The sequence below is a fragment of the Anas platyrhynchos genome, chromosome 6 (genome assembly GCF_047663525.1).
Source record: "Anas platyrhynchos isolate ZD024472 breed Pekin duck chromosome 6, IASCAAS_PekinDuck_T2T, whole genome shotgun sequence".
Lineage (NCBI taxonomy): Eukaryota > Metazoa > Chordata > Aves > Anseriformes > Anatidae > Anas > Anas platyrhynchos.
In genome coordinates, this window is record NC_092592.1 from 15,618,734 (window position 1) to 15,633,741 (window position 15,008).

Sequence of the window (15,008 nt, forward strand, 5' to 3'; positions counted from 1 at the left end):
GTAACCTATTTCAAACACCTTCCCAACTGAGAAGATCTCAGTGGGCTCATCAGGAGCTCCTATGATGCTTTCTGAACATGAGGCACCACAAACAGTTACTGCCTCCCACAGTGCTGCCACACTCCAGCCAGGTCACTCCAGGACTTTTACCTGCCCAAAAGAGGTTTTTCTGCAGTCTTAAAAAGGAACACACAATGAAAAAAACACTGTGTTTTCACAACCCTAAAGATACTGTGTTTTCCAGTATTCCTGCTTTCCCCGCCCTAGGGAAAGAAACACCCAAAACCCCTTCCTCTTCTCTCACTTCTTCTCTAGCCCCATTTGCTGCATTTACAGGATTCAAAGCTCTTCAGCACATTCCAGTTGTAGGCTGCATAAATAAATAAGAGTAAAAACTTTGGGCAGCTTGGACCATTGCCAGCTTGCCTGGGTAAGTGGACTTTTTGTGGAGCTGGAAGGGTGTTTTTTAGAAGGAGGGAAGAGAAAAAGCACAGCCTAAGAATCTTGGCTCAGCCTGAACGTATTTCCTCCTAGCTCTGGCTAAACATCAGCACGAACGGCAGGACGGACAGAGGAGTCTATGTAGAGCCGGGGAGGGAGCCTGCCGTGCTCTCCACCAGAACTACGACAGAGTGTGGAGGCTTTGAAACCATGCTTTTCATCTGGGCGCTGGCGTTTATTGCAGTGCTGCAGGAGCGGGATCTTTTAGGTGAGTGATTCCAAGCTTCTCAAGCAGAAACTGTGGCATGGTGAAAGCCTTTGCATGGGGTGCGTGGGGGAGACACGGAATTGCCACCACTATGGGTTTTATATGAAGGTGACACAGGTATGTGTCAGAATTCTGTGGGAATATTGTTTTTTAACAGAAAAAAAAAACCTCCAGTGTTGTGCTACTCAAGTCCATCCCGAAGGCATACTGCACTGTTAGAAATTTTTCACTACTCATGGGCGACTATCACTGTATCTTGAGAAAATTACAGCCACATTCACGTGCTGCATCCAGTGCCCTGCAACTCCATAATTACTGCTTTGGAGCCTTAATAGCATGCACACTAATCCACTCAGAAATGAAATCAAAGTTCAAGGTGAATAGAGAAACGTTTTCCTTTCTACAAACCCTTCTTTATAGAGCTGCTGTTAACAGTACTGTATTTTTTTCTCTACTGCTCTGTATTACTTATTCCTGAGATTTCTGAGACAAATATCACCTCCTTCAAATACCTTAGAAATAAGTATAAACGGACAACTTCTGATAAACTGGCATCTAAATTTTATTTCATTAACAGCAGGTCTGGCACTAGGCTAACCCGTAATCACATTGCAGCTGATGGTGTGACTGAAAGCTATTCTGTTTAGCTAGTACAAGGTTTATAGTCCCTGTGTTACCACAAACCTGGCTACGCAGCCTGTTTGTATTATGTGTTTTCTGCTAGCTGAGGCCCCTCATCATTTTCCCTCTGCTCAGACTTCTTGACAACATACAATGTTTGTATTTCATGGCAGGGTAGTGAGTTTCCATTACAATCAAAACATTTCCCAAAAAACTGTTAGTCCCTTTTCCCCAAAGTCCCAGTCACCCTTCCTTGCCCTGTTTCCTTCCCATGCAGCTGGTTTTATAACATTTAACAGTGATGAACTGAACTATCAGTCCCAGCAAGGGCACTCTGACTTGTTTTCACCCCGTGAAAACTGCTAGAAAACTGGTTTTGTTTATTCCCAAAGAATGTCATTTGGTCTAAGCTGAAATCATTAGCAAGCTTAGGTAAAACTTAGCCAAATAAAATAGTATTTGAATATCAACTGCAGCGGAGACGACTACCCAGTGTTATGCCAGGTGGTAACTACTCAGTTAAGGAATCATTTTCACTGTCCTAGCAGAGTATTTTGTGTAAGATGGAGAAGATTGGAAAAAAAAAAAAAAAAAAAAAAAAAAGAAAGAAAAAAGAACCCAATCTCAGAACAGCTGTTGCCAAAGAGGCAGAAAGGGGATATTTTCTTGGGAGGTGGGAATCTATGGTCCATGCTGGCCCTGGACCATTTTCTTCAAGTCACACTGAGGAAGGATTTGAACTTGTGTCTGTCACAGCCAGGTGAGTATCCTGACTGGCTGACAGCCAGCATCCCTGTTCTCCCTTTGCTACCTTTGAGATGGCGAATCTGACTTTTGATTTCATTACAGATACTTCCCCTGACCGCTCTCCACCACCCCCATGATTCATCCATTGTTTTTTCCTGTTCTGTTTGGCAACAGTTCCTCTTAAAAATGCTTTGAGGATGGCTAAAGTAGAGTTTATGTTTTAATTCAGCCATTAGTAGAAACAATTTCATATTCACAGAGCTCAGACTTCAAACAACTCAAGATGAGGGGCTAGCATGGGTGCCCTTTTGGATTAATCACACACTCTGAGTTAATGGCTGCAACTTTTCATTCCTTGCTGTTGTTGGTAGGTTAGTTTATGGGGTGCTGCTGCTACTCAAACATAGCATTTAACATAGCCAGAGGCACTGGACCATTCGATGCCTGCCCCATTTAAACATGCTTGCATTCTTACAACAAGCTCTGGGCAAATTGTTGTGAGGGTGCAACACTCCAACAGCACAGTCTCTCCCATGTGTTTATTATGCATGGCAGAGAGGTGACCTGGAGTCCTTGGGTAAACAATTATTTGACAATCAGGTAAACAGGCTGGGCCCCATGACATGCTCCATTTAGATGAGCAAACTGAGTACTGAGCATGCTACTGGGGAGAGCAACAGGAGAGCTTCAGGGGAGGCACTGCTGCTCAATACTCCACACTGTGGTGTGATTTGTTTTTAAAAAGCAGAAATCCATTTGGTTTTAACTGTAAGTAAAAGTAAACTAAATATAATGTTTTTTCTTCATTCAGCTAGCATAGTATGACTTTTCAGAACATCTGGCATTTTCTGGAGTGAAAAGGGCTGTTATAAAGGAGATATACAGCAATCCGAGGCTGACTAATGACTAGAAATTTCAGAGAAAAAAAAAGAATATACACCTTCAGAACAGCCTATTTTTTTCCCAGAACTGACTGCTTGCTTTCTCATAGCAAGTATTTTGGCTCTAAGAGATTAAACTACTGTATTTTGTAACTAAATCCACAGTAAAACTTATGAGAGGTACCATCTGAAATCAGACTTACGTGTATATGTGTGTATATATATATATATATATTAATAAACCACTGATAGTTTAATCTACACCCCACATCACTTGTATTTTCTGTACTTATGGAAAACTACAGCCATTATCATCTCCAATTCAAAGATAAGTCTTTGTAAACACCCATCTCCGGGCTCCAACAAGGAAGAAGAAAATGTTTGTCACAAAGTGTGCCCAGATGTAGATGTGTTTCTTGAGAACACGAGGCACCTGAATATAGGGTTTCAGTGTAGAAGTGAGCCCTTATACAGATTTTACGTATCTGCAAAACCCTATGTTTTGTTATATTTAGTTAAAAAGGTATTTATTGAGTTATCTGGACTCCATGTGTAAATCAAAAGTTATTATCAAACTCCAAGGAAGCCAGGGGTCTGGAAATACAGGACTCCTGCTGTTCATCTGCACCATCTGTATTTATAAATCCAGCTGATCTGCTCTGGGTGAGGCAGTTGTTGGTCTTGGCCATGAATGCTGGGATCTGGTATGCTTGTGTATCTATCACTATTCTACTTCCTGAGCTGTTGCAGTACATGTGAACTGTTTGCCACAGGAGAACACAGCCTTGGTCATATTCCTAGGATTTTTTTTTTTTTTTTTTTTTTTTTTCATATTTGGACAAAACTACAAGGATTGTCTTTCATTTTACTATCATATTTCTTTCTGCTGCCATAACTTACTCATATGCAAACTACACAGCCACAGAGCTGACTAATAAGTTGCAGGCTCACCTCACACCTCGCTCCCCATGATCATAGCTCCTATTACTACACACAGACCAAAAGCCACATCCTCGTAAATTTGAAGAACTCTTTATCCCCAGATACCACTTGGCCATCTTGATATTTATGGTAGCATCAAATATTCACATATCTCACCTACTCCATTCTCAAACAGGACTTAAGCTCACTCATTTTACATAACTTACATTCTTAACATATGCTTCAACACAGCTCCTCTTCTTCCTAAAACAGCTCATACTCTTCTCCATACACAGGTATCTCCTATGTGGCTGCTAGCTATTCACATCTGACACTTCATCTTAATTTCCAAAACAAACATATATACATACATAAATAATGCATAATAAAGGCAGACTTTTGTTTGCAGCCCAAAACATTGGGGTAGCCTATCCTATGCTACAGAATGAATTAAGAGTAACCTACCTGCAAATTACATAGGCTCACTTCTCTTTTCACTCTGATTTCCTGTAGTCATTTTCCATTGCAGCAGCAAGCACAAGAAGATATTCCCTGGCTGTTTGTTCAAAAGATCAGCATGTTGGAAACATATTCCAAAACAGCATGGGAACTTTTTATTGTTATCTTCCTTCCTTTAAATAAAAATACACAAAACTTAAGTGTTTCTTACAATGACTAGTACAGTAACACAGAAGAGAAGTAGTTTTTCAAGTAGTACTTTTGCTTCTGGCAAACAGGCATAGCTGATTTTGCTGTGCCTGAAACAAAGAGCATGCTCTGATAGCACACGGTTATCCCTGGCTTTGTATACTCTCAGTCTCCACTGATGTGCAAGTGAGAGCTGCAGATCCTGTGTGAAATGAGAATCACGATAGCAAGAACTTCATCCAAAGGAAATAGTTTCATGCAGAAATACACAGCAGCCATCTCCTAACCAACTATGATTTCTGCCAATTCCCACCTCTCATTTTGAGTATTTCACACACGTAAGTGAGGCACGTCAGGACCAGAAGAAGTCACAACATGACACTTCACATGTAAGTTGATGGGCAGACAGGTTAGGAAAGTGGTAGGCTAATATCCTGACCATCTTCACCAATGCAATATATACCACTATGCATGGTATTTCCTTTTTGGTACTTTTCTTTCAGGGAAAAAAGAATTAATTTCAACCATAACTGATCTAGGATCTGAAATAACATTCATAGTGGCATGTTCTATATATATCTTGATAAACAAAGTATAAACCTGCAAGTTTGGAATCTGACTTTTGATATGGCTATTCAGTTTCCAAATTCAATATTAAAAATAATCATTTTAATGGAAGAGACTTATTTCAGAATGTTCCATTATTACAAGAGGCTCATGAAAATTTGATACCAGAAGAATCCCTTGGATTTCATACCATTTTTGGATTCTTACGAAGACTTGGTACTCAGAAAGAGGTTTAAGTACACAGGTATACAGTGAATGTATAGATTACAGCTTAATTCCTAATGAGGGATTGAAACTTCGTACACTGTTGAAAAGATTAAAAAAAAAATAATAATCAATTCCAGAAGAGCTTTCTATTTTCAATTGCTTGTCCAATATTCCATGCCTACCTTCCATCTCCTATTAAAGATATTCCCCACGTGTGCACTGTATGGAATTTTCAGTGTGGTTCTGCCATAAAAGCTACAGCCTAATAAAGGTGTGTGTACATATACACTTACAAACACACATTTTTGTATATATATATATATACAAAATTTGTTTCTTTGCTTATATATATGTATAAGCAAAAAACCAAAATCTGGCAGTTGCCTCCAGAGTGAAGCATAGCAACGTATGACCAAATAAAAGAAGCTAAGAAATTATTCTTTACTTTTTTTTTTTTTTTTCAGTCTTTATTGCAATTACTAAAGACAAGACACCCTTTATTTTTAAGCATGTAGTTTAATCTCTAGGAAGGAGCTCAAAAGTGTCTAAATCACAGCTAAGCATTAGGCAGTGTTTTACTATCTCAGCCTTTAAGATCTTCTATGTCCAATTACAGATAAGCTCCCAAGCATGTAAGAGCTTGAAGACAACCAGCATTTCCAATACAACACATTCTATCCAGATCAATTAATCTTTGGCACCCTAACAATAAAATTTATTGCAGATTATATTATATATAATACAACTTAAAATGAATTTGGGCACATTGGCGGTAATGAAACTACTAAGTGACACAGCAAGTTAATCCACTACTTCCATATCTAATTAAGGGTTGACATAATTGGAATGACTCCCCCAAATTAAATATGACTAACAGTCTTGTGTTAAAATGGACTTGGGTCTGAAAGCACCAAATACTGATAGATATTTGCAACTGAACTTTTTCTGTACTCAGCTGCAAGTTATATTCACCATTTTTGTAAACTGTGTGATTTCTTGAACTAACATTTTAAATTCATATACACACTTTAAAGTTGAGTCCAACGCTATATTTAGATAAGGAATAATTTAAGCAAGGATCAGCAGATCCCTTCAGAGGTCCATTGTATTTTTCACCAACTGGTAATGTGATACACCAAATATACTCAAGTTGATGTTTTTTTTTTTTTTACTATTGGAACATAAATCCATTACTATCACCTTCATTTTCTCCTTAAAAAAAAACAAAACTATCTCACGACTTCATGATATATGCTACAGAAATGAAACAATACTGCTAAACCTAAGGTAGTAAAAACAAGAACACAGACCATAGTATGTTTTCTTCAACAGTTAACAATATTCTCTTTCATTTGCTTTCATCTATCACGTGATTTCAGGTTTCTTTATTTGCCATCTGGTTCCTGTTTCAGACTCATTTGTCTTTCATTTGGCTTGTGGTCCGCTTTGTTTTACATCTCCCTCCCTACTGAGCACAACATGAACTCTCAGTTAACTTTCAAAACCACACTGGTCATAGCATGATGCAAAATGGATTTTATAGAATTTAAGACCAAAAGGGAACATTACGATCACTTAGCTTGACCTTCTCTGTAACACAGCCCAAAGAACCCAACCCAGTAATTTCTACAGCAAGCCTGCAACTTTGGTTTGACCTCTAATGCATCATTAGGTAGGATACTTAGTACAAGTAATGCAGAAGGCACTTCAATTGCTAAACAGATTCATTGGCTTTTAAAAATGTACATCTTAGCCTGAATTGTCTTGGTCTAGCTTTCAACCATGTAATGTTTTATCTTTATTTATTTTCTTATCAGGTGTCTTTGTGACGCAGGTATGGGGACAAGAGTTTTCTTATATGTAGCGCTAATGGCCTGGGACTAGATAGAGGGGAGCACAAAAGCTATCCTGTAACAACTTTTATTAGTAAAGGGAAAGTTAACATCACCCTCTGAATCTTGACACTAACCTCAACAAGATGTGCATATCTCTATATATTTGCACAATATATGGACAAATAGACACATATCTGTATACCTAGACAGATCTATAAAGCAAATAATAAACCTATTCAGCCTTTGTATATGCACTTTTATATTCAGTGGAAGAGCAGGTGTATGTGTATATCTAGAATTCAGATACTGGTAGGTAACTATTATATGTAGAAGTTCACACACACAAGAGGAAATGACATAGCCACTTCACCTCCTTCCACTCAATAGGAGACTTCTTGCGTAAGGAGGTCCTGCTTAAACTTCTAGACACAAGAGCACTTCTTGTATCTCCTGATACCCTTAAATCTAACTCAGAGATTCTCAATTTCTCTGCTCCATCTGCTGGTTTCTGACTGTATGACAGTGCAAGGCAGGAGAACTACCCAGCTTCTATGGGCACCATTAACCTAGCATGGAGGGCTTAATCAGAGGAGAAAGGGCACAAGGCACAAAGCATGTCAAAATTTGTAGATGATGGGTAGCATAAATAACAAAAATGTAATTTTCGTATAAAGTAGGGGTCATTTTGCTGTCTTGGATGAGTGAGCCCTTACTCTGGCTGTAAAATAGCCACTTATGTATTAAGTAGTGTGGACTTTAAGAATTGAATGAAGCGTATCACTTGCAGGAAGCATCAAGTGGAAATTTCCAGATGAGGACTTAACTGAAAGGTAACATTCTCTCTAAAATACTGAAATATTGCAACAAATATCTGTCCAAAGTAATCCATTAAGTTTCAAAAGATATATTCAGGACATGGAAATATGTCTCCGAGAAAATAGCCCGAAATGCCATGTTTGTTCTATAAGCATGCATACTTGCTTAGGCTTCCAGAAATTGAAATAACCACACATCTTAAATACGTATTTTATACAGCATACAATGAAAAGTTTAGCTTTAAAAGTTGTTAGCTTTAAAACTGACCATAAAAGTGTTGTTGGGTTGCGCACGTGCTTTGACACATCGGCAAGGAAGAAGTCTAATTAATGTTTGTAAAATGTTTCTTCAGCAGCAAGACGGTAAGGAGAAGGAGGTACCCTAACAGGCCATTACTGTTTTGTTTAGATGGCCTGCAGCCTTCCATTCTTTGATTCTTTTACAAGATGGCTGCTATTATTATATTGGTAAAGATGCTGCCAGAGGTGGTCAGCACCGAAGTCAGACCGTGTCATTTTCTTTCACCAGTTGCAATACAGAGAAGGGCAACACTCATAAGCAGCATGTGATTCTCTTTGAGCGCATTAAAATTGTTGCTTAGTATGAACTGCCTGACCATAGTGACCCAGTTGCATGCCATATTTTCAAGGCACCGGATGTGTCCTGTGAACCGCCCATCCCACAGATAAAGGCTGTGGGTTAACAAGGTAATAATCAGGTTTCTAGCAGCCAAAGCCTCAGGCCAAAGCTCTGAAAACAGAATAAAACTAGAAACTACACTGACCAAAGCACTGGCTGCCCAGCCAGTGGCAGCAATCACCCCCTCCCTCCCAAAGCACCCTGTTCTGGTGCGGCAGTGAGGGGGCAACCACAGGCACCGGGGCGCCTCCGCTCCTGTGTGAAAGTCACTGACCAGACAGGGAGATGCAGGCCCTCACTGACAGGTTTTCTTCTGGTTCTGCCCCCAGAGAGCTCCGTGTCACGCAATCTGGGAACTAGAAACATTTTGGTTTCTTTGGTTTCAAAACAGATGTCCTCCTAGCTCTTATCGCTCATTCACAACTGCTTTCAGATGTTTCCTGAGACACTGAGGCCTAGACCATCTGTCAGGTTTTTCTCAGTCACAGCATCAGTTCTGGGGTTCTGCTAAGGTGCCCTATCAAACCAGGATGAGACATCTCCTCCTCCTTCACCAAGCCCACTGCAGTTTATAAAGCAGCAATGCACCCTCACAGCCAGAAAGCCATCTCTTTCTGCACCAGAGGAGAGGAATGAACCACAGCGAAGTACCAAGCACTACACCAAGACCTGCATTTCACGGCAGCTTCTTTCCTGAGTTCTCGCGGTGTACACGCATACACAAAACTGTACAGTGTTTTGCAAACCTCACTGTGAGATGCAACAGCCTTAAACCGGCTTTATATACCTATCCCAGCATGTCCTGCTTTGAATATATGTCATACACCGTACTGAACCTCTCCTCCTACGTACACCTGCTTCAAGTAGAAGTCAGGCCTCACAACATGATGTTGCAGTTTGTGTAGTACAGAAAACTCTTTCACACAAAAGGGCTAAGCTAAGGCAAGGAATAAAGTGACATTTTGGGTAAGATCATCATATTTTCTCTGCTTAAAAAAGTCGCTTATAAGATTTCAGGTCCTATGTCAGGAAAAAGGTAAAAGGAGTCCCTGCACAGTGCCAACAGGCATGCTCACTGTGCCAGTTTGGAAAGGTCAGAAAGCCTCTGGCTCAGAGTTGGGCAGGACAAACAGTAACTTTTGCTTCTCCAAAGGCAGAGCTCTGGCTTTTCTTTTAAGGACCAGTATGATATAAGACGCATGGTCAGAGAAAAAGAGTGGTCAACACTGACTCGTGCTAGCCAACAGTGACTCTCATGTATTTTCCATTTCTAGGGAAAAACTAAACAAGCCTGTCATGTAACTTATGGCCAGCCACAAACTCCTTAAACAAATGAATACAACCAGTGCTGGCCCTTACCCAAACTTCCCACTCAACCTTGTGATTCAAGGTCCTCCCTTTGACACAATGGGCAGCAGTTCAGCATAAGGCCATCAGGCTTGATGCTGAAAGCTAAGGCTGGGAATATTGGAAAGGCAGAAATTGTATTGATTTCCGACAGTAAAACAGCTTGTTGTCCTATTACCAGAACAGCCAGGGTTTGTATAGAAAGACTGGCCATTGCTTTGTAACATACAATTCTGACATAAAATTTCAGCATTCCCATATCATTCCAACTGTGATGGAAAAAAAAAACAACAAACATGCAAGTAAGTAAAATTTTCTAGAAACAGGATGGTTCACTTGACTACTAAGTTATGAAGTAACAACACTCCCAAAACACAAAAAAGGGGGAAAAAAAAAAGGCAGCTGCAATGCAGCTATCTTTGAATTACATGACATATTTCAAGTCTTTTCTAAGTATTAAACAGATTACAGACAGATTTTTTTAAGTATTAAACAGACAGATTACATCTTCATGTTTTTGTCCTAACAGCACCACCTCCTGGTGCAGGAAAAAAACAAAACAAAACAAAAAATAACAACAAAAAATCTTGCTACAAATAAACAATCAAAAATTCTTTCTAGAACTGTGCCAAACAAATTTTAAAATAATAGCACACGTAGTACATAAAGTCACACTTTACTCCTGTCCTCCTCCCTGCCCTCAAGGACTCCAGCCCACAGTACACCTCCCATACTATCAGACTGCAATGGCTACAGTTCTTACAAACATGTTTGCTATCTTGTGATACATACCTCCAAAATTCTTGGCACAGACTTGTTATGAAGTCCTGTGTCAGATCCAAATCATGGCTCTCACACAACAGTACCGGAGACAGTACTAGTTCCTCCTCTTCTGTTTTTAAGTGTTTGTTATAACACAAGCTCACCTCTGTCTTTTCTCCATTACAAGCAAGTAACAACAGAATGAGTTGCTGCTGCCTGCACATTGTTACAGCCTCTTCAGGGCTCATGTAAGAATAGGACTTAACAACATCATGCAAATTATGCTATCACTCTAGTGGGTTTTAAAATACTATCACTGTTCCATATGTATTAAAACCAAAAGTTACTGAATGTTGCACAAAAGCTAAGAAGAGAATTGGCTCCATTAAAGCAGGTACTGCCCTTTTATGGCATACAGCCAGCAGAATTAGATGATCGAAGAGCAAAAAGTCATGACTACTGAGAGATAAACACAGGTAACTGTTAGAGATATGTGATTTTGTATACAGCATTGTAAATGAGTGACTTGGTCAGCAAATGGCACTAGCTGTACACACATTTGTTTCCCCTTGTATTGTAACATTAGACTGTTACAGGCAAGCTTCTGCCACAATGGAATCACCAGCTTGGACCCATTCTGGACGTAAGTGGACAAACTCAGCTGCTCATCAAAATTTTACCATGCAAGTTGTTTCTGAAGAAAGTCTAAGAGGAACTGATATGTAAGCGAGATCTTCCCAACACTTAGGGTTTATACTTGTAGAGACAGAGCTGAGTCTATAAACTTACTCTATACAGAAAACAGGTTGTGTGAAACAAAGGCAACAAACAAATAGAAGGACAAATGAAAACAGGTTGTTCCAAACAACTTTGACAATGTATGCATCACCACAAGACATTAACAGCAGTTGGGTACACCTGTATTTACCAGGCAATTTCTACCTGGCACAGAACCCATTTTCTTTAAAAAAAAAAACAAAAAATAAACAAACAAACAAAAAAAAACACACAAAACAAACAAACAAACAAAAAACCCAAACAAACAAAAAAACCCACGATCTTTAGCATGTCAAATACAACTACACAAGTCAGAAAGGTAAGTATTGTTATTAAAAATTCCTGGTTAATTTAACTGTGGCTGTTTTTCCAGCTGCTGCAGAACCTGTCGATGTGTTACCTGGAACTTTGGGAAGAGAAAGCTGGTGTCATGAACATGATACAATCCATGAACGCTTGGATATTATTGAAGAGGTAAGAGCTACTGCGTTGGTTCCTGGACTATACTAGACCTCTGCCTCAGCCTTTTGACAAAACAAAATAAAGAAGAACCACATTGCTAGCCACTGACCCTTCTTGATTCTATAAGACAAGATTCAAGACAAGATGTGAATTTTGCAGATGACAAAGCTTGACAAAGGAGTTTCTGCTCATTTCTGCAGACACTCAGAACAATAAATGAACTGTCACTGGGATTATAGGAAAGCTGAAATGTTTACATGTTTGTCCCCAGTGTCTTAAACATCCACAAGATATGCGTCCAGTGCTAACTACTCCCAGCTGGGTATCTGCCAAACCACATTCTGTTGGTTCTCAAATGGCCATGTTAACTTCCTCCAGCTCTAGCCTTAACCCTCTTCTTTCCACCCCATCAGCTCCTCTCATCCTCCTCGAATTTTTTTTTTTTTTTGTGGATATGATGGTGGCTGAGAAATAAGAAAGAATTAAAACTAAATTCATACAAAGCTCATTCTAAGAAGTCAAATTATGGGTGACAGAGGTGCTACAACTTGTCATGCAAAACCAAATTCTAGTACTTTGTGCCACTAGAGGACAGTATAACGTAAGAAATACTTAAAACTGCAACGCACAATATAAATGAAATTAGCTATTAGTAGAACAGGACAGTAGATTTGCTCTTGCACTAACACATTTGGTAAGATTCTTTCCACTTGACCCTCTGACTACCCCCTTTTCCATTTGCCTCCCTCGTTTTCATTAGAAGGTAATGAAAACAGTGGAGCATCTAGAATCAGAAGTCAAGTCACTCCTCAATATCATCAGTGAGACCGCATCAAATATTCCCATTGCTCCAGGAACCCCACTTATGGACATTTTTGATGGTAAGTATCTAGTGGGATATAACCTTTAGTCGATAACACTGTTGCACATGCTATTGCCAAATATCTCATCCTTTTTCCACACCAGATGTGAAGAAATTTATTGACTCAATTCAGCATAGCTAAGGCCTTGGCTGAAATACTGGGTCCAGTTTTGGACACTGTTACAGCCACCACTAAAGAGAGGAAAAGAAAATTAATTAATAAACCAACCAGCCAATGAGCTAGATACATGAGGTACACAGAGAGGTTGATAAATTAGGGATGTTTAATCTACAGAAGACTGAAGTAGCCCATCGGAATAACACTGCTGCAAAGACGAAAGCTGTATTTTTTTCACCACTACAAAAGTGAATAAAACCAAAAAAAATGCAACAAAATAATTCCAGAAAAACACAACACACAAATTTTCTTGCAAGACCAATGAACCTCTGGAATTACATGGCTGTAGTTTCTCCAGCACTGGAAATGTTAAAGAAGCATGTAGGAAGGAACAGGTATGTAGTTCAGGATCCCTTAGAACAGCAGGATGGACTAAGGAATCGCATGACTTGAGTTTAATCATCCTGTGATTCTTTAGTTTCATGTGTGACATAAATGAAACAACTAAAAAGGCAACGAAAAACAAAAAAGTTAGTGGAAATATTATAGTTTTAGTATCTTAAATCTAGTTGCCACTAATGCAAAATATGCTCCTAGATAAACGTTTTGGGCATAAATTAAACAACAACAAGTAACTTGGATATCTATCCTGCCCATCATCTTATAACACTCAGTCCTCTTCAGTCCTTGCCTGACTGTCAATAAATCATTTAACAAAGTGAGACACACTGCTGGTGGAGAACAAACCTCTTGAGGAGAGACTTGAGCATCCTGCAGTGATGCTCCTGAAGTCGGTTTTGTCAGTTTTTTGATACAGCTGTACTTTTATGTACATACACATACGCACACAGTACAGAGCACTTCTGTGATATAAGGCAGGCAGAAAGAAGACAGTACTAGAGTTTTATGTTGGTTTTTAGTTCTTCTTGCAGTTGGCTGTAGAGATCTGGGCACCATGACTGTACAGATAGAATTTCCATGTCCTCACTGACTTAGTTATTCACTGAATTTTCCAGAACTCTGTTAAGGGCAGTTAATAGGTAACAATTAAGTTATGCCCCTGCAGTGATCATTTATTTTAAAAAAGTATCTTTGTATCATTTATTTAAAAAAGTATCGCAGTAAAGCGTTACAGTGGATTTAGAATGCAAATCCTAAATCAACTTCTACATATTTACAGCACCTCTACAATAAGTACCACTCAGATGGAAGTTGCATTAACTGCCAACTGGTCCAAGAATTGCAGAGCTGTAGCACCTTCCTTCTGTGGTTTGATGAATCAAACTGAGAATTCCTCACTGTAAAGTAACGGGCATCATATTTTCAATGATGTTTGCCTGGAAAGATTGATCCTGATCTTATAACCAAGAATAATTACATCAAATCTTCTTTATACAGATGCCAGCTGAACACATCAGAGACAGAAGACAGCTGAATGTAACAGTATGGTTGTTATAAACAGTTGCACTTTTGTTCGTTTAAAAAGCTTTCTTATGTTTCCAGAATTTGAGCAGAGATGAACAATTCTGAGCAGTCGTTATCCTTCCGTGTTTTTGTGCTTTTTAATAAAAAAGGTGTTTGCTTTTAGACATCGTTTCAAAGCTCTGTATTTTAAAACTGCATTTCAAATACAGCATTGTCAGTAAGAAAAGAAGATGAGATGGAATCCTGGACTAAACCACAGCTAACAAACTTCCCTTAATTCAAAATGATATTCCTGGCAAAAAAAGTAAGCCCTTGCTATCAGTACAAATCAATGAAGCAACACTTTTAGCTGCAATGTCCTCTCAAGACACAGTTAGATTGTCTGACAAGAAAGAGCACATACAGTAGTCTGGCTTTGGGCATTGTCACATTACTGCCATTGATTGAAATAAGAGTTCTGGTTGCACATCCTATAAAGAATTTGTAGTTAAAATGCACAGTCAACTTATTCTGATGGCTTTACACTCCTCCACCTCACCTGCTGTGGTGACAATGCAATCTCAAATTAATTCCAACATCCATCTCCCTCCTCATCTCAGGAGGAAGAGGAAAAAATAGAAAGGAAATCGACGATATTTTATCTTCAATACACAGACAATCAACA

The 15,008-nt window shown here is 39.1% G+C and overlaps 1 protein-coding gene across 2 annotated transcripts; it reads left to right on the forward strand.

Moving 5' to 3' along the window:
• The first annotated feature begins 271 nt into the window (after positions 1-271).
• On the forward strand, positions 272-14,506 carry PLAC9 (placenta associated 9). 2 transcript variants are annotated; one of them, XM_013096035.5, is made up of 5 exons: positions 272-430; positions 535-709; positions 11,851-11,951; positions 12,700-12,820; positions 14,318-14,506. In XM_013096035.5, the coding sequence occupies exons 2-5, from the start codon at positions 652-654 to the stop codon at positions 14,326-14,328; spliced, it is 291 nt and encodes a 96-aa protein (XP_012951489.2). In that variant the 5' UTR covers positions 272-430; positions 535-651; the 3' UTR covers positions 14,329-14,506. The 2 variants fall into 2 exon arrangements, with proteins under 2 accessions (XP_012951489.2, XP_012951488.2); XM_013096034.5 differs by lacking the exon at positions 14,318-14,506 and adding an exon at positions 14,100-14,311.
• Positions 14,507-15,008: the final 502 nt, after the last annotated feature.

Excerpts from the sequence above, each read along its gene's own strand:
- PLAC9 (XM_013096034.5), top strand. The coding sequence starts at position 652 with ATGCTTTTCATCTGGGCGCTGGCGTTTATTGCAGTGCTGCAGGAGCGG. Across the intron at positions 710-11,850 it reads GCAGGAGCGGGATCTTTTAG|CTGCTGCAGAACCTGTCGAT; the intron begins GTGAGTGATTCC and ends CTGTTTTTCCAG. Across the intron at positions 11,952-12,699 it reads GCTTGGATATTATTGAAGAG|AAGGTAATGAAAACAGTGGA; the intron begins GTAAGAGCTACT and ends CGTTTTCATTAG.